At 35.9% G+C, this 19,031-nt stretch overlaps 2 protein-coding genes across 7 annotated transcripts in view; one reads left to right on the top strand and one right to left on the bottom strand.

Annotated features, from left to right (window-relative positions):
- Positions 1-5,208, top strand: part of LOC125272292 (calsequestrin-2-like) — a 41,343-nt gene extending 36,135 nt beyond the window's left edge. Inside the window, exon 11 of the mRNA XM_048197044.1 lies at positions 4,366-5,208. Within this exon, the coding sequence (XP_048053001.1) occupies positions 4,366-4,557 (192 nt within the window). The 3' untranslated portion in view covers positions 4,558-5,208. The remainder of the gene's footprint in view (positions 1-4,365) is intronic.
- Positions 5,209-11,076: 5,868 nt separating this feature from the next.
- LOC125272290 (vang-like protein 1) overlaps positions 11,077-19,031 on the bottom strand; it is a 153,324-nt gene continuing 145,369 nt past the window's right edge. For all 6 annotated transcript variants that reach the window (XM_048197039.1, XM_048197038.1, XM_048197037.1 and 3 more), the window contains 3 exons: positions 13,544-13,694; positions 12,639-12,873; positions 11,077-11,474 (listed from right to left, as the gene is read on the bottom strand). In XM_048197039.1, the coding sequence (XP_048052996.1) occupies positions 11,214-11,474; positions 12,639-12,873; positions 13,544-13,694 (647 nt within the window). In that variant the 3' untranslated portion in view covers positions 11,077-11,213. The remainder of the gene's footprint in view (positions 11,475-12,638; positions 12,874-13,543; positions 13,695-19,031) is intronic.

The following is a 19,031-nucleotide window of genomic DNA, read 5'->3' as shown; positions in this document are numbered from 1 at the left end:
GTGCAGTCTCAGTCGAGTGGCCACTCTTGAAACCGGATTGATTGACATCCAATTGGTTGCTCTGTGAGAGGAAAGATGACACCTGGTTGAAAACAACTCGTTCAAGTGTTTTTCCTATGAATGGTAGGAGAGAAACAGGTCTGTAGCTGTCTACAAGAGACGTGTTTAATGTGGGTTTCTTAAGCAGTGGGGTTACCCAAGCCTGCTTGAATGTGTTAGGGAAAGTGCCAGTGTGGAGAGATGTGTTGATGATGTGTGTCAGTGCTGGTAAAAGTGTGGGAGCGATGGCTTGTAGAAGGTGTGTGGGTATGGGATCTAGAGGGCAGGTGGTGGGATGGCTGGAGAGGAGAAGTTTGGATACTTCTGTCTCAGTGAGGGGGGAGAATGAAGAGAGGAGGTGTGTGGCTGTGTGTGTGGTTGGTCTGAGTTCCTGTGTGTGTGGAGCGGAGAACTGACTGCTGATGGTAGATGTTTTGTCAGTGAAAAATGTAGCAAAATTATCAGCAGTAAGGGATAAGGTGGGTGGCGGTGGAGGGGGGCAGAGGAGAGAGTTGAATGTTTTGAAAAGTGTGCGTGTGTTTGGAGCGCTGTTGATTTTGTTGTGGAAATAGGAAGATTTAGCAGCATGAATTTCAGCAGAAAAGGATGAGAGCAGAGATTGATAGCTACTTAGGTCAAATTGGTCTTTTGATTTGTGCCACTTCCTCTCTGCAGCCCTGAGTTTGGTCCGATGTTCACGAAGAACATCAGATAACCAGGGATTAGAGGGAGTGGCACGTGCAGGCCTGGATGACAGAGGACAGATACTATCTAGAGAAGAAGTTAATGTGGAACATAAAGTGTCTGTTGCTGTATTCACATCTAGAGATGTGAATTGTGAGGGTGAGGGAAGAGAGGATGATACAGTAGAGGAAAGATGAGAAGAAGAAAGAGAGCGCAGGTTTCGTCTGAAGGTAACTGGTAGCGGGGTTGGTGGTGAACAAATGGGGAGTTGTAGATTAAAAGTAATGAAGAAATGATCGGAAATGTGCAGAGGTTTTACCAGAATGTTGTCGGTGATGCAGTTGCGTGTGTAAATGAGATCAAGTTGGTTGCCAGATTTGTGTGTACTTGTGGTGATGAGCCAATTAAGATCGAATGAGGCTAGAAGAGAGTGGAAGTCTGAAGCATAAGGCTTCTCTAGATGAATGTTGAAATCGCCAAAAACTACAAGTGGGCTACCATCCTCTGGGAATGAGGACAGCAGCATGTCCAGTTCCTCTACAAAGGTACCCAGTTGGCCTGGGGGGTGATAAATTACTACGATATGAATTTTGACAGGAATTGAGATTGTAATAGCATGAAACTCAAATGAATTGTAGTTGCAAAGAGAGGAATGAGTCGAGTATTTCCAATTGTCAGAAATGAGAAGACCTGTGCCCCCACCCCTACCAGATTGGCGAGGGGTATGAGAGAAAGTGAAGTTGTTGGAGAGAGCAGCAGGAGTTGCTGAGTCCTCTGGACGAATCCAGGTCTCAGTCAAGCCCAAGATATTAAGAGAAGAATTAGTAGCAAAGGCTGGAATGAAGTCAGCTTTGTTAACTGCTGACTGACAATTCCATAGACCCACAGAGACAGAGAGAGGAGTATTAGTGTTAGAAGAGGAGTAAACAGGACGCAGGTTAGAAACATTGCGCTACCTTTTACGTGGGTTAGTGGAGCGTTGCCGAGAGACAACAGGAATGAGTTGAAAGCACATGCTGAGGAAGAAGGAAAAGTGTGAAAGGAGGGAAGAAACTTAAGTGCCTACCGGTTTCGTTGCTCGGTGGAGTCGCGCAGGTAGAGTCGCAGGTCTTTACCCGAGTCGGTCTTCACACGAGGAGGCTGAACGCTCCCGCTGACGCTTCCGCGACAGCGCGCACACACAATTAATATACTGCTTATTAACACGTGATTGAAACGAGCTAGGCCCGCCTTGCAAATCAGCACTGCAAAAGCCTAAACCCGTGAATGGCTGAAAACCGAAACTAACTAAAGCTTAAGTGCGGGCAATAACACCAATAAAGTCTGCAAACGCAGCTGTTATTCTAAACAAGTACAATTAAAATACAATTCTATATAGTCGAGGTAGGAAATAGGACAAACACAGATACGAATTAAATCCTTCCTAGCAGCAAAGAATAAACGAAGCAACTGACCCAGAACAGATATTAAGCAAAACACTACCAAACACTACCAACAAACAATACCCCATAATAACAATGTGAAAGAAGTTTGTTTGAAATCTTTGCAAATGTATGCAAAAAAAAAAAAAAAAAAAAATCATGTACATAAGTATTCACAGCCTTTGCACAATACTTTGTTGAAGCACCTTTGGCAGTTACAGCCTCAAGTCTTTTTAAATATAATGATACAAGCTTGGCACACCTATTTTTGGGCAGTTTCTCCCATTCTTCTTTGCAAGACCTCCCAAGCTCCATCAGGTCATTCAAGGACATTCTCAGAGTTGTCCCATAGCCGCTCCTTTGTTATCTTGGCTGTGTGCTTAGGGTCGTTGTCCTGTTGGAAGATGAACCTCAGTCAGGTCCAGAGTGCTCTGGAGCAGGTTTTTATCAAGAATGTCTCTGTAAATTGATGCATTCATCTTTCGGCTTCCGTCTAGCTACACTACCATACAGGCCTGATTGGTGGAGTGCTGCACAGATGGTTGTTCTTTTGGAAGGTTCTCCTTTCTCCATAGAGAAATGCTGGAGCTCTGTCAGAGTGACCATAGGGTTCTTGGTAACCTCCCCGACTAAGGCCCTTCTCCCCCGATCGCTCAGTTTGGCCGGGCGGCCCGCTCTAGGAAGAGTCCGGGTGGTTTCAAACTTCTTCCATTTACGGATGATTGAGGCCACTGTGTTCACTAGGATCTTCAATGCTGAAAAGCCTTGTTGCTGAAAACATAATTACTATTATTACCTTTTGCATTTGGATATATACATTTACAATTACATTTACATTATCATAGACTACTTTCTGTCACAGTTTTGATTTTATTTGTTTTGTTAAATATGTTGAATTAGTTTAATATTTAGGTTAATAAAAATATAAAAAGACCTTAAGATAAATATTTCTGGACCTACAAAAATGATAAGCTGCAAATGATAACTTCCCGCTCATTTGAAATTGACCTATGTTACTGAGAACAGTGTTTTCAGACATAATGACTTGCTTTTATTAGGTATTGCATTTGAATATATATATATATATATATATATATATATATATATATATATATATATATATGTTTAGATTTTTTTTTTTTTTTTTTTTTGGCTTAATATGTTGTTGAATATTCTGGCTAAACTGGGAAACAGTATACAACTAGTCCATTAATCTCACTCTGCTTTTCTCTCTCTCTCTGTGTGTGTGTGTGTGTGTGTGTGAGAGAGAGAGAAAGTCTATTTTACACTCTTGATAGTTTAGAGTTTAACCCTTTCATTGTTGTGTGGTTTTGCTATTTTCTATGCAGGATAAGAAATCTCTTAGGACTAGGTCTTAGGATCTTTTTCTATCAGTTTTAATGGCAAAATAAAGACATAGAATGCACATTTCCTACCTTGCACAGTTTCCCCTAAACTGTGCAAGGTGGGATGGCACGGCATGGCGGTGGGGCCTGTCATCACTGCTTGCAGCTATAATTTTTATTTTATTGTTTTTTTTTTGACAAAGACACTACAGAATAACATTGCTGCAATAATTTGAGCAGCAGATGCTCTCTGTAAACATGCTTAACTAATACCTAATTTGCAGCATGTGTGTCTGGTTATGCTTTCACTTAGAACCTAAAAATCTAACAAACAAACTAATTTAAAATGTATAACAGTAATATCATGTTTTATCATGAAATAAATAAATAAATACACACTCAGTAAATAAATAAATGTATAAGGCCTAAATATTCATACTCATTTGAAATCAAAATCATGTTTTACTTAAGTTAACCTTGTGTGTGTGTGTGTGTGTGTGTGTGTGTGGTTCAGGTATTCCCTACGTTATGAGAACAAACCCCCCACAAGGAGTACCAGAAATCTTTGACCTTACAGGGACATTTTTTTGGTTCCCATGAGGAAAACAGCTTTGTAGCGGTTGTACAGTTATTAATCAATTTATGGGTTATATAAATATATGAATTATAATAAATCATAAAGCTTTATGATCAATTATGACGCATATATCAACCCAAGGGGGAATTAAACATATATTGTGAATTAATTACAATGAATTGTAATCAATCGCATATATGATTAGTTCTTGTTCATACAGTTTGTACAGTATAAAATGGAAATGTCTATGGAAAGTCCCCATAAAACATGGAAACCCATGTGTATGTGTGTTTTACAGGCTGACAGTGTGTGGTTGAGCATGCCTAACGATGAAGCTCTACCATCAGCTGAGGAGCTGGAGGACTGGATAGAGGATGTTCTCTCTGGAAAGGTCAACACTGAGGATGATGATGATTATGATGATGATGATAATGATGATGATAGTGATGACAATAGTAGTGATGAAGACCATTATAGTGATGATGATTAAGTGGTATATACACTTTAAAATAAATATATAAATAAATAAACGGCAGCTATGGTTGCCAGAACGTTACTGTAAAAAGTATGGTAGCAACATTTTAAGTTTTACAGACTGAATTTAAATTTACAGAACAAAATGTGTATTTCATTATCTGTAAATATCCCTAATATACATAAGAGATAAGAAAAACTAAGGAAAAAAAAGTTATTTCATTTAAAAAAAACAAAAAAAACAAAACAAAAAAAAAAACATCAAATGTGAAGTGTAACAAAGGGAATTCTGGGATTGCCAATTTATGTTTTTCACATTATTATTTTTTACATTAATAGATGACTTTTTTCTTTTTCCCAAAACTGTACATTTAACAGTATTTTACTGTAAAATTACATGAAATGTCTCATTACATCTATTACAGTTTTTCACCATCTAAAGTAAGGGAACTTACCGATAAACAATTATTACTGTAGCATTTTAGTTTTAGCATTCTTTTACTGTTAAAATTATAATTTTTTTTTACAGTGTAGAAAAACTACAATCATAGAATGCTGTAAAAAAATTCTTTCCACATTGTATTGATGATATCCATTTTAAATAGTTCAATCAAAAATGAAAATTCTGTCATTAATTACTCACCATCATGTCGTTCCACACCCGTAAGACCCGTTCATCTTCGGAACACAAATTAAGATACTTTTGATAAAATCGGATGGCTCAGTGAGACCTTCATTGCCAGCCAGATAATTAACACTTTCGGATGCTCAGAAAGCTACTAAAGACATATTTAAAACAGTTCATGTGACTACAGTGGATCAACCTTAATGTTATGAAGCAACAAGAATACTTTACTTGTGTGCCAAAATAACGACTTTATTCAACAATATCTAGTGATGGGCGATTTGAAAACACTGCTTCATGAAGCTTTACGAATCTTTTGTTTCGAATCAGTGGTTCGCAGCGTGTATCAAACTGGCAAAGTCATGCCCCCCTCAGTGGTGAATCATTGAAATTTCGAAACGCTTATGATGTAACAAAGCCTCGTTTACTGAAATCACTTTCACGCTCCGAACCACTGATTCTAAACAAAAGATTCGCAAAGCTTCGAAACTTCATGAAGCAGTGTTTTCAAATCGCCCATCACTAGATATTGTTGAATAAAGTCCTTATTTATTTTTTTTTTTTTGCTGGACAAAAAGTATTCTTGTCACTTCATAACATCAAGGTTGAACCACTGTAGTCACATGAACTGTTTTAAATAAGTCTTTAGTAGCTTTCTGAGCTGAACAAAAGTGCAACACTCACTCTTCAAAGTTCGTTTATTAATTAAAACAACATGATGTTTCGGCCATCCAAGGCCTTCATCAGAAGTTGTTGGTAAGCACCTCTTTTTAACATTTGTTACATATTTAGTAGTTTTTTGGGCATCTGAAAGTGTTAATTATCTTGCTGGTAATGAAGGCCTCACTGAGCAATCAGATTTTATCAAAAATATCTTAATTTGTGTTCCGAAGATGAACAAAGGTCTTACGGGTGTGGAACGACATGAGGGTGAGTAATTAATAACAGAATTTTCATTTTTGGGTGAACTAACTCTTTAATTACTGATGATTTATTTATAGAATTGTTTGCATTGGCAGCAAGAGACATTTAATAATGTAAAATGCAAAAACCTATAATCTTTTTGGTGCTGCTTATTCATCAAATAACTGGAACTGTAATATGGCTAAGAAATTGTGTTCTGTAGTGTTACTTGTGATTTGAGGACAACGAAATGTCAACATGTCCAAATAAAAAAAAATAAAAAAATTATTCTATTATGTAGTCTGTGCGTATTAACATCGGTGTGTGTGTGTTAACCATGTTTTGGGGACAAAGTTGTATCTAGAAGTGGGCTAAATCTGACATAACCTCCATTTGAGGACATCTAGCAATATCCTAACTTGTAAAAAGTATATATAAAAATGTAGGAAGTTTTTTGTTAAGGAAACTGAAGTCTATGGAACGTCATTTACAGTACATATATATGTAAATGCATTTGTGGGAGTTTCATGTGTCATTAACGTGAGAGCAGGGCTCATACTATAATCTCACCTCATCATGAACAATAATTCACATCTAATTTATTTAGTCAACATTATTTCAGCAGTATGCATATAAAGCAGTGGAGGGACATCTACATATGGAGCCGCCAAGTCATTTAATTCAATGGATCTGTGCCACCAAAAGACTCGTGGATTAAACTAAAATAACTAACAGCTTCTTTTGGTGCAAAATACTTACACTCAGTTACCCTCACCTCCATATGGCTCCTCTTTCCAACTGGATTTATGACATTGTCCAAATGCCAATCACGTGACTCTATGGCATGTATTTTCACATACAGTACAGTGTCTTACAAGATAAAAGGTACACTCTAAATTTAGAGCGTGAGATTAGGATGAAGGATTATTATCTGGCTTACATGGTGAGGTGATTGTCATGAGCTTATATGAACTATGAACTAAAGATAATTGTCATCAAATAAACAAAACACTTTGCCTATTGCTATGGTTACTTTTTAACTTCAATATGTACTTGGCAGTAAAAAAATTATAGTTATATTTTAGTAAATTTTGGCAAATGTCTTTTGTTCAAATGTTTGATGTGAGTTTAGGCCTTCAGAGAGAGATGCGAGTTGTAACTTGTGAATAGAAATGACTTAACACATATACATACACACACTGTAAAAGCAGAGGCACAGTCACTTTATGAGAGTGGTTTATGTAAAGTAAATAAGTCCACATCAGAACTGTCTTAATATAAACTTCTTAATATAAAAGTTTCAGTAAAAAATAACATTTGATAACACTGTAAAACAATAGAGAATGAGGGTCAAGTGAAAAATAGTGTAATAAAATAATAAAATGTGTAACCTAAAAGGCAGTCTTAAAGCCAAAAAAGGTCAATGAAAATGTTGGCATATACATTTATTCCCTCAAGAGGGTGCTGTGCTGGTTAATTCCTTTAGTAGTGATAGAAAAAATGTAGAGGTATAGTTTACCAAAAAAATTCTCTCACCATTTACTCACCCTCATGTCATTTGAAACCTGTATGACTTTGTTTCTTCTGTGAAACAAACAAACAAAAAAAATATGTTTAGAGAAATGTCTCTGTTTTTTTTGTCCATAAAGACAATGCCAGTCAAAACTGTTTGGTTACCAAAATTCTTCATAATACCTTCTTTTGTGTTGCACAGAAGAAAAAAAGAAAGTCAAATGTTTGGAACGACATTAGCATGAGTAAATGATGACAAAATGTTTTATTTTATTTATGCAAAGATAATGACATTTAACATATGATAATCCTTTGATATTTCAAATGTCCCCACTCTTTCACAACAGTTTACTTAAAACCAATTTTGCTCTTCTTAACCAGAGATCACAGCAACAACATTTTTTATCAATGTAAAATTATCATTGTCATGACCAATTACATTACAGCCATTTCTCAGTGGTATCTCAATATTGGCAGACAAATCATTTCAGTTCTCAGAGTGAACATATTTTATAGACCTAGATAACATTCTCATGGGCCACGTTCAAGACAGTTTTTATAGCTACAATGCTGTGAGGCATAGAAAAGGAAAGAGGACAAGACACAAGAGATCACACATCATCCCGACTCATCTGAACAGCTAAAATTGAGTCCTTATCCAATTACAACTCCTTATAGAGTGCTGTAAAGAACACCTCTTAAAATATATGATATGAAGGATACAGGCCAAGCACCTCTTCATTCCCAGACATCTGGGATTTAAGCATATGCATTTAGCAATCATATTTTTCAATTATCATGTGGGAAAAAAAGAAAAAGAAAAATGATATGCCAAAAAGTAAAATGGGTAGGCTACATTTAAAAGTTCATTTGTTTTGTAAAAATTAATAAAAAAAAATAAAAAAAATCATCCTTCAGCACAATTAGCTTAACTGTAGTCTCATTGATTTTCATCAATCTCACCACTTTGTGTAAAGTTACTCTATCAGAAATGAGGTCCAGAAATTTGATTCAAAATCTGTAGTTTTGTAGTGTGCTACATGTGTGTTAAAATGTGGCTGGTTTGAACATTTGCCTTAATACTTGAGAAGATATATATATATATATATATATATATACACAGAAAAAAGTATGTGAACCACTTGCAGAATCTCTGAAAATGTGAATTTTAACAAAATAAGAGAGATCATTTTTTATATATATATATATATATATATATATATATATATATAGTAAATTTTGATATGCGTTACTAGAATGCTGTCATTTGGCTCAGATGATGTGCTTGAGAACCATATGATGTGAAAACTTGTTGGTGTAATGATACAGTAATTAGAAAATGTTTCTCAAAACTACACTTGCGGAGGTTTATTCTCAAACTGCACTATGGCAGATTTTGCAGAAAGTCTGTCTGTGTCTGTAGAGATGTATTCCCAGTGTTTATTTAGTTTTTTTTTTGTTTTTTTGTTTTGTAAAGAGTAGTGTGAGGCAGAGAAAATGTGCCCATTTGAGTCAATCTATCTCTCGGAATGGTCCATTGAAAAAGTATTATTGACAAAATCACTTTCCCCATCCTTTACTGTTTCTGTATTTTACAAAACATGGATAAGTAGTCTTCAATATTTTTATCCACCCTCCATAACAAATGTATCTAGATTTTTACTGCAAACATGTCATAAATGCCACAAAGGAAAAAGTAATATATTCAAATATTTGTTATACAGCAGCTGCAGCTAATGAGACTGAAAGCATGGTCTAGTAATATATATATATATATATATATTACAGTGAGGTGGGAAAAGTCACACACCTTTGGTAATGGGAAAAATAAATTATATTAAATCATTTTTTGTGTGCTGAAGAGATTTAAGTTGTAAACCTGAGACTCTCTGTTTGATTATTAAACCACACCCGCATGTTGAAGAGACTGTTGAAGCTGTTTATTGAAAAACTGCGCAAGTTAAAGATCCTCAACAATGCATGGTTTTCAGGCACGTGACTTTTTGCTACGGCCGCCATAGGACCTATGCGTAGCTTCTCCTTGATGATCAGAAAGACACACACCAAAACAGCACACCTCACCACCGACGAAAAGCAACGGTATTTAAAGAAAATAGATACTTTAGGATTAGACTCTTATTTACTATCAAGCAATCTGCTGACCCCACTAAAGTCTAGTAAAAAAAAAATCTTGCCGAATTTTACGTTTGCTGACATCCCATACACAGGCGAAGCTCTCAAGGCTTTTAAAAGCAGACGCTTTTAAAGATTACCGCTACTTCACCTCAGGATGGGATAATGATATTAACGTTAAACGAATAGCAAGTATCACTGAATGTAATTGTCAGTAATGTCGGTCAAGCACATCTCTTGTATTGTCTGTCATGTTACTTACACAAAATAAAACTCTCAATGCACAGTCTGGACTGTTCTGTAGGAGTCCAGTGATCTCTTATTAGGGTTGCCACCTTCAGTAAGGCAAAATAAGGGACACCCACACCCAGTGCTTGAAGTGGGCCGGTACGCAAGACCTTCGTTTGTCTTTGGAACATAAATTAAGATATTTTTGATGAAATTCGAGGGTATCTGATCTGAACATTGGCAGCAATGACATTGCACATTTTGAGGCCCAGAAAGGTATTAAAGACATTGATAAAATAGTCAAAGTGACTACAGTGGTTCAACCTTAATATTATGAATACTACAAGAATACTTTTTGTACGCAAAAACAAAACAAAAATAATGACTGTATTCAACAAATTCATCTGGATTTCATTAAAAATATCTTAATTTGTGTTTCAAAGAAAAACTAAGGTCTTACAGGTTTGGGACAACATGAGGGTGAGTACTTAAATGACAGAAATTTAATTTTTGGGTGAACTATCCATTTAAATTAGGACTACATTTATGTAAATAATTTAGAACTTCTAAAAACTCTTTTAAATGTCATAAATTGTAAATGACATATGATTATTTATGTATATGATTAATATGAATGATAAATAAATATCTGTTTACTAATGTCTAAAATAATGATTATCTGTCTAACCAGCTCGGATAGTGTATGGAATATATTAATAGATTATCCAAATTTTATGTGTCTGCCACCACATATGCTGCTTTAACAGTGCATATTTCCTTGCGTTCATCATAAGTTACTGAAAGACCCAAGTGATAACTTTTTTCTCCATTCAGCAGAGTGTCTTGCGTTCAAAAGGCGGACGTGAGTTTGACAGATTTCATGTTCTCGACTCTGTCGCTATGGAAACAAAGACACTAAATGCCATCCCGTGGATATGTGAGCTTCTCTGCTATTTCTTGTGAAATGTATTTAATCAATTATCAATTATCCACACTGCAAAATGCTTGTTTGTTTATTCAAGTATGTGTGGGTCTACGTAAAATATGGGACAAATCACGTCCTGTATTGATTTGATAAGGGACGCATCATTTAACCTTTAAATCATCCTATATTTTTTGTGATTTGCTGTTATATATATATATATATATATATATATATATATATATATATATATATATATATATATATATATATATATAACACACACATTTTAAAGTCCTAAAAAAACCTCCCAAAAGAAAATATGTTTTTGCGGAAAATGGAGATTTCTCTAAACTGAAGTCTCAGACTGCAGTCGAAGCACAAACTTGTGTGACTTTGGGTCAATGAATTCTTCAGCAAGCTGAATGTAAGGTATCTTTTTGGTAGTAACCACTAGGCTAAATTCAAAGCATTTGAGCAGAAAAATGGTCCCTTCTTTTAGGCCACTGGTAACTGAGACTTCACTGATAAGGGTCCACTGCCGAGCAAGCCAGCGGTCTTGTCCATACTGCAATGTAGGGCCTGGGATCAGATAACTCTCCAGAAATGCCTGAGAGGCAAAAGCACAAAAATACACAGAACTTTAGCATTACAGTCATTTAGCATTACATTTCATGTTTATGGCTACATCTAAAGGTTAGGGAGCTGACCTGTTGCCTCACTGCACTATCAGGCAATGGTACCTCCAAAAAAACAATTTTGTACAGGCTATAATATTAATAATAATAATATTATAATATTTTAAGGCAGCATAACGGTCTAATGATCTACAACAAACAGAGCAAGCTTTGGTGATAACTAAGCAAATGTTTAATTACTGCAATACTAATTTCTCACGAGAAATGACATCAAAAGTGGAAAAAGTTGGTCAAAAATATACATTTACACATAAACTGAACACCAACTACAACTTTCAGATGCCATTTTATTTTATTAGCTCAACTTTCATGGAATCAAAAGCACATGGGATTGTGGGATATCATAGGCAGAAAAGAATACATCAAGGCTGCCTTCAAAAAACAATCAGATGAATGTCTCTGTAGAGAGGATGTGTAATGATCATTAGATTCGGACATGCCTTGCAGTGTTGCCAAGTCTGCAGTGTTTTCGTTGTCACAGGTTGATTTTTTTTCCCCTGCAGGTTAAATGTTTGACATATTGCATACATGGTATTTGATTGAAATGCTTTTACCCATTTTATATTTTTACCAATAATAAAACTTTGCTAGATTATGAGTTTTGTAAGGAAGGGGCACTGAAGCCTTTAAGCTCTTGTGAGCTCTTTTATGGAAACAGACTGTGTTTATGAATATTACTATATAGAGATTTTCAAGTTTAAATTTTGTATAGCACATAACAGTGACTGTAAAATATCTATTTTAGGTATGAGAGTGGCATATCTTGAGTTTTGGGCCAGAGTCATTGGGTAGATTTGGGCTATTTTTGATTGGCCATTAGGCTAGTTTTGTTTCGCAAAACAGGCAACCCTGGCGTCTTGTTGCCTTCCTGCTTCTGTATGCTGCATCAAATGCAGCCTGTTTATTTTCTTACTTGGAAAATATACTAAGCCGGAAAATACACAGTCAGCCAGTCTTTATTGTAAAATGAACCCCTTCAAGATGATACATGATCACCATATCTATTATTTTGCGATAAAAACCATCTGAATGTATCTCCTGCTGGCATGGCTCAATCTCAATGTCAAAGACCTCACCTTGGGTGTCATGTTGTTTGTGATGCAGACAGCTAAGTGCTGCTGTATGCTCTCCATGCTGTGGAGGTGCTGTTGTCTGGTGGTCCGAAGATATTTCTGCAGCGCTCGGGCCATGGAGGGGAATATGGCTTGAGCTGCTTCGCGGGGGTCCATCACGTCACCAGGTGACTTATTCTGTTCCTCCTCTTGCATGCGCCGAATGTGTGTAAACGCCTCCTCCACTGCCACCACCAGCCTGGGAAGGTAAGTGTGTTGTCACGTTGTCCATATTAAAATTTTCTCCTGACAACTATCTTCACTTCACTAGATCAGTGGTTCTTAAAATGTGGGACACTGTAAGCTCTGTAAAGGGAATGCAATAACCTTACAGTAACTAGTTCTCAAATCATGTTCACTATCTACAGTGTTGATGATAAATGTGAGAATGAGTAAGGTTTGTGTGCAGTTTCTTCTTATTATTATTCCTGTTATATGCCATTGAGGGCTCGCTGCGCTTATGTAAACACACATTCTCATGCATGCCAGATTTGAACAGATGGACATTTTACTGCTTTGCTACTTTAAAAAGGGGATCACCAAAATATGAGAACCACTACATTAGATCCTATGTGTAATGTAATCTTTTGTCAGATTTAATCAATCACTATTACAAACTATTTAATGTTGAGAATCTACACTTATAACATTTCTACCATTATTCATTTATATATCATGAGTTGTCACAATCAAGGTTAAATAAGCTTATTGTGAGTCTCTATTGCATGGTATATTAAATTTATCCTAAACTGATGAAGAATGAGCAGTTTTGCTCAATGTCTTTATAGATCATTATTTCTCATAAGTAAAAGAATCAATTTGCCAATTGCCAAACATTTGTCTAAATCCCTCCACCAAAGTTCTCTCACCTAGCCCTGCGTTTGCGGACACGTCTCTCATGCTCGGCCTCTTCGTAGTAGAGCTCGTTATGACTGCTGTCTCTGCGGCGGGCAGCAGCAGCAATCATTGCTCGAGACTGAGATTGGGCTATACCAGCTGCAGCATTATTCCCTCCTGGACCTAACCATGGTGGGACACACATTGCATTAAGATTGTTGAATAGGTTCATGCCGACTGACAGTCATTTCATTTTGAACCCTTCAGTCTGTATTAGTAGTTGCTGTGTAATAAGGTGTGTATTGTGGGTGCAACTCATAGTTATAATAGATGAGTATGTTACAGAAAATGAGTCATGAAAGAAACTTGAGATGTATTTCATGAAATCTAAAAGTCTTAAAGAAATAATGAAATGAAAATTCTGTCATCTTTTACATTCTCCCATGTAGTTCCAAACATTTGACTTTCTTCTGTGGAAGACATAGACATTTTTTGTAGAATGTCTTGGGCCACATTTCCCAATAAAGACAGATCGTAGCTCTTAAAAAAAATTGGGAATATTGCTCTTTGGGTCAGCAGGGTCAGACAAAAACAGGTGGAGAAGAAAATACATGTTAACTGCAAAATAATTAAGAATTAAGGTGAATAATTAAGTGTGAAACGATCAGGAACCGTTTAGTCTCCAGTGCCACCAACTGCAACCTACCTGGAGTCTCCAGAAGTGCAAGGTGTCAGGATCTTACAGACTTAGGTTAGGTAAACAATCCTAAAAAAAATGACTCCCACTTGATGTGAATCACAAGCTGAAGTGTTGTGAAATACATAAATGCTGTTTTTTATAGGCTTTATTGACAGACAGATTGAGAGTGACTCTTGAAGGACCAGCACCACATCCTCTTGTGCCACTGTTTTAAGAATTTATCTTCCTGAATCTGGCAGTAAGTTTTGGGTGTTCATTTTTAGTCCATCTCCTACCCTGAAAAGTCGGTTTTGCAGAGATGGACTAAAAATGATCTTCCGAAACTTACTGCCAGATTCTAGAAGATAAATTCTTCAAACAGTGGTCCTTCAAGAGTTTTGCTGTCCATTGGTCATGCCTTAATTTTGCAATTTCTAGTATTGCATTAGTATTGCATTCTTCTCATGAGTATTTAATCATTTTTGACTTTTCAGTCTGAGTTAAATCTCTTTTTTGGCTCATTTGCCAGTAAAAGAAAACCTGCCTAATAATTATGCACACCTGAATATAAGGCGTTTTTAATTTCTAGCATTCATGAACAACTTATAAATTATTAGTTATTACGATTAATGTGGTTTGGAATTGGTAAAATGTACCTGGAAAAAAATATGATCAGAAAATCAACTTGCATAATAATTATGCATGCACTGTAGTAACTCCCTTTGTGTTCCACAGATGAAAGAAAGTCATGTGGGTTTGGAATGACATGAGAGTAATGAACTGAAGACAGTATTTTCATTTTGGGGTGAACTTTGCATATAAAGTACCACACCTACTGTTTTCAAGGTATTAAAATTCAGCCTCTCTCGTGTCTAGGGCCCTGTATACACCTGGTATTAAGATGAGCTTTGGTCAATCGGATCACAAGTGGACGATGCTAAATACAGGTGTAAACAGGGTCTAAAATGTTTTGAGCTTGTCCACTTTTGACCACTTCCAGAGGTAGTCGAGAAAACATTTGACCGGATTGCTTTCATAGTGTAGACACTCATGTGGTCAAATGTGTTCGAACAGCCACAAAAGACCGCCTATTGACTTAATGTGTAAACATTATGGGATTTAAACTTTGTTGGCTGGAGACCCAAGTTTAGTTTGAAGATGAAGATTGGTCTTGCGGTTATCAGAGCAGAAACAAAAGCTGATGCTCTCCATATGTTTTATGTTTTCTCAGTGTGTTCATATGTAAATTGCATTAGCTTATTTTGTCCATTCCCATAGGAAAGAAAAATCAAAAGTGAGATCTCTTTAACATCTCAAATGTTTCTCCTAGATATAAATGAGGTTACTTCAACATCAAATGGAGACTTTTGCTTGAGTCTCCTGATTCTCACACTTGTCTCCTGAGACAAAAAGTCTAACAATCTCACAATGGTCTCCACTAAAGTTTCATAAGAGATCTCATCATCTTCACATACTGTGCTCAGATCTATCTCATTTCTTAGAGACAATTCTACTCTCACATTTGTCTCCTCTAAAGTTTCATAAGAGATCTCATCATCTTCATACTGTGCTCAGATCTATCTAATTTCTTTGAGACATTTCTACTCTCACATTTGTCTCTTCTAAAGTTTCATAAGAGATCTCATCATCTTCACATACTGTGCTCAGATCTATCTCATTTCTTAGAGACATTTCTACTCTCACATTTGTCTCCTCTAAAGTTTCATAAGAGATCTCATCATCTTCACATACTGTGCTCAGATCTATCTCATTTCTTAGAGACATTTCTACTCTCACATTTGTCTCTTCTAAAGTTTCATAAGAGATCTCATCATCTTCACATACTGTGCTCAGATCTTTCTCATTTCTTAGAGACAATTCTACTCTCACATTTGTCTCCTCTAAAGTTTCATAAGAGATCTCATCATCTTCACATACTGTGCTCAGATCTATCTCATTTCTTAGAGACATTTCTACTCTCACATTTGTCTCCTCTAAAGTTTCATAAGAGATCTCATCATCTTCACATACTGTGCTCAGATTTTTCTCATTTCTTAGAGACAATTCTACTCTCACATTTGTCTCCTCTAAAGTTTCATAAGAGATCTCATCATCTTCACATACTGTGCTCAGATCTATCTCATTTCTTAGAAACATTTCTACTCTCACATTTGTCTCCTCTAAAGTTTCATAAGAGATCTCATCATCTTCACACACTGTGCTCAGACTTTTCTCCTTAGATAGAGACTCTGTATCACTCAGATTTATCTCCTGTAAAGATTCAGAAGAGATCTCATCATCTTCATATACTGTGCTCAGATTTTTCTCATTTCTTAGAGACATTTCTACTCTCACATTTGTCTCTTCTAAAATTTCATAAGAGATCTCATCATCTTCACATACTGTGCTCAGATCTTTCTCATTTCTTAGAGACATTTCTACTCTCACATTTGTCTCTTCTAATGTTTCATAAGAGATCTCATCATCTTCACCAGGGACGTGCACAGGAATTTTGAGGGGCAGTTGCTCTGACCTAAAAAAAAGGGCACTCCCCTACCTATTTTTCTAATAATTCAACGGCCCGTCGTCAATTATTCCTTACTTGAATCACAGCTTAAATAGTGTTTTGACATCGACAACCCAAGTGCATTTTACCTCAAACTTGCGTCTAGTTAACTTTCTAAAGTAGCAATCGCTTGTCGGGTCGACATTAACACACTGACAAAATTATATTCAGAATTAAAAATATTTTTATACCACTTTTTAATGTGTGATTGTGTAAACTAAAGGTTTTCACGAGATACCAACCTTTCGCGAACTTGCTTCCAACACTCATGGAGGCGCGGTGTGCACGGAGGGGAGGGGCTGTGCGCGCGAGACGCAGGGAAATGAAATGCAGCTGAACGTTTGCTCTATGAAAGACATTGACAAAGACGAAAACTAAGGACATTTAATCTATAATTTAATTTTATTTTAGTTAGTTTTGCCAAACACACGTTACAGTTTTGGTTAGTTATCGTTTTTTGTAATGCCTCGTTTTTATTTCAGTTAACGACGATGTTTTTTCCCACCTAGTTTTCGTTTTTTCGTTAACGATTATAACCTTACTCACCTTTCCGACAACGTTAAGTCGTCTCACCCGACAACCGCGACAATCTCCTTCTAGTGCCGCTCATGCAGGCTCAGCTCAGGTGCCGGTCGCGTGCAGCGCTGCAGCCACATAAACAGAGTTTGCCCTTCCCCTACTGACTTTCACTTTCGGACGGGTGCCCGAATATGGAAGTGAATGAGGCTTTGCGATTTTTATTTTATTTATTTATTTATTTATTTTATCTAGGCCTACGTGAAATTCTGCATCCATTGTACGATTTTTTTTATTTATTTTTTCCACCTTGGAAGGGCAACGTGAGTCGAGAAGGGCATATGGGCAGTTGCCCGGGCAACCTGAGCAACCCCCCTGTGCACGTCCCTGATCTTCACATACTGTGCTCAGATTTTTCTCATTTCTTAGAGACATTTCTACTCTCACATTTGTCTCTTCTAAAGTTTCATAAGAGATCTCATCATCTTCACACACTATGGCACGCCGTTTTGACTTTTATTCACATCCCAGGATATGAATTCTTGATATCAACAATTCAGTTGTTGATATCAGGAATTACATTTCCACTAGTAACAATGTTCATTCTTGATATCAACTTTTGAATTTCCACTAGTAAAAACTAGAATTCTTGATATCTGTAATTGTATTTTCACTAGTGAAATGTCACCATAGGCTGCCAATCAAATTCAATTGTTGATATCAAAAATTGAGTTCTTACTAGTTGAAATTCCAATTTCTCATATCAGAAATGCAGTTCTTACTAGTAAAAATAGTAATTTTTGATATCAATAATTACATTGCTACTAGTAAAATGCGAATTTTTGATATCAAGAATTCAATTGTCACTAGTTGAAATGTCAGTTCTTGATATCAACAATTGAATTGCTACTAGTAAAAATGTTCATTTTTGATATCTGAAAATGTATTTCTGATATCAACATAATTTAAGATATGTAAAATGGCTTTCTTACTAGTAACAATCACATTCATGATATCAGAAACTAACATTGTCACTAGTGACAATCAAATTATTGATATCAAAAATTAACATTGTTACTAGAAGCAATTCAATTGTTGATATCAAGAATAGATTTTGCACTAGTAACAAAGTAATTAATGATATCAAAAATTAGCATTTTTACTAGTAAGAATTTATTTCTGATATGTGAAATTGGAATTTCAACTAGTAAGAACTCAATTCTTGATATCTGTAATGGTTTTGTCGCCCTTTTAACATTTAAAAACATGAATTGTTGATATCAACAATTCAATTCTTGATATCAGAAATGCAATTTTCACTAGTGGAAATGCTGATTGTTGATATCAGGAATTACGCTTCTTGATATCAACAATGACGTCATCACTCGCAGAAATACATTTATGATATCAAAAATGAAATCACAACTAGTAAAAAACATACTTCTTGTTATCTGTAACTTAATTCTTACATGTTAAAATTTAATTTTCACTAGTAAAAATTCTTATTGCAGATATCATGAATTCCGTTTAGGATATGTGCATAATAATGAATTCCTTTTAGGATATGTGCATAGTAATGACGACTGCTAGTTAATATTCAAATAAGAGCGTGATGTTTTTTGCGTGCTCAGAACTGTGGTGAACTGTGGTGAACTGTGGACAAACTGGCAATGGCAAAGGAGGTTTTTAGGCAAATTAAATGCTTTACAATTCAGTTTTCAGACCATACAATGCAAATGCAAAACCAAAAAATTGAAAC

Source organism: Megalobrama amblycephala, linkage group LG7 (assembly GCF_018812025.1).
Source record: "Megalobrama amblycephala isolate DHTTF-2021 linkage group LG7, ASM1881202v1, whole genome shotgun sequence".
Classification (NCBI taxonomy): domain Eukaryota; kingdom Metazoa; phylum Chordata; class Actinopteri; order Cypriniformes; family Xenocyprididae; genus Megalobrama; species Megalobrama amblycephala.
The sequence above is the reverse complement of the archived record's forward strand: the minus strand, read 5'-3'. Positions and strand labels throughout refer to the sequence as shown.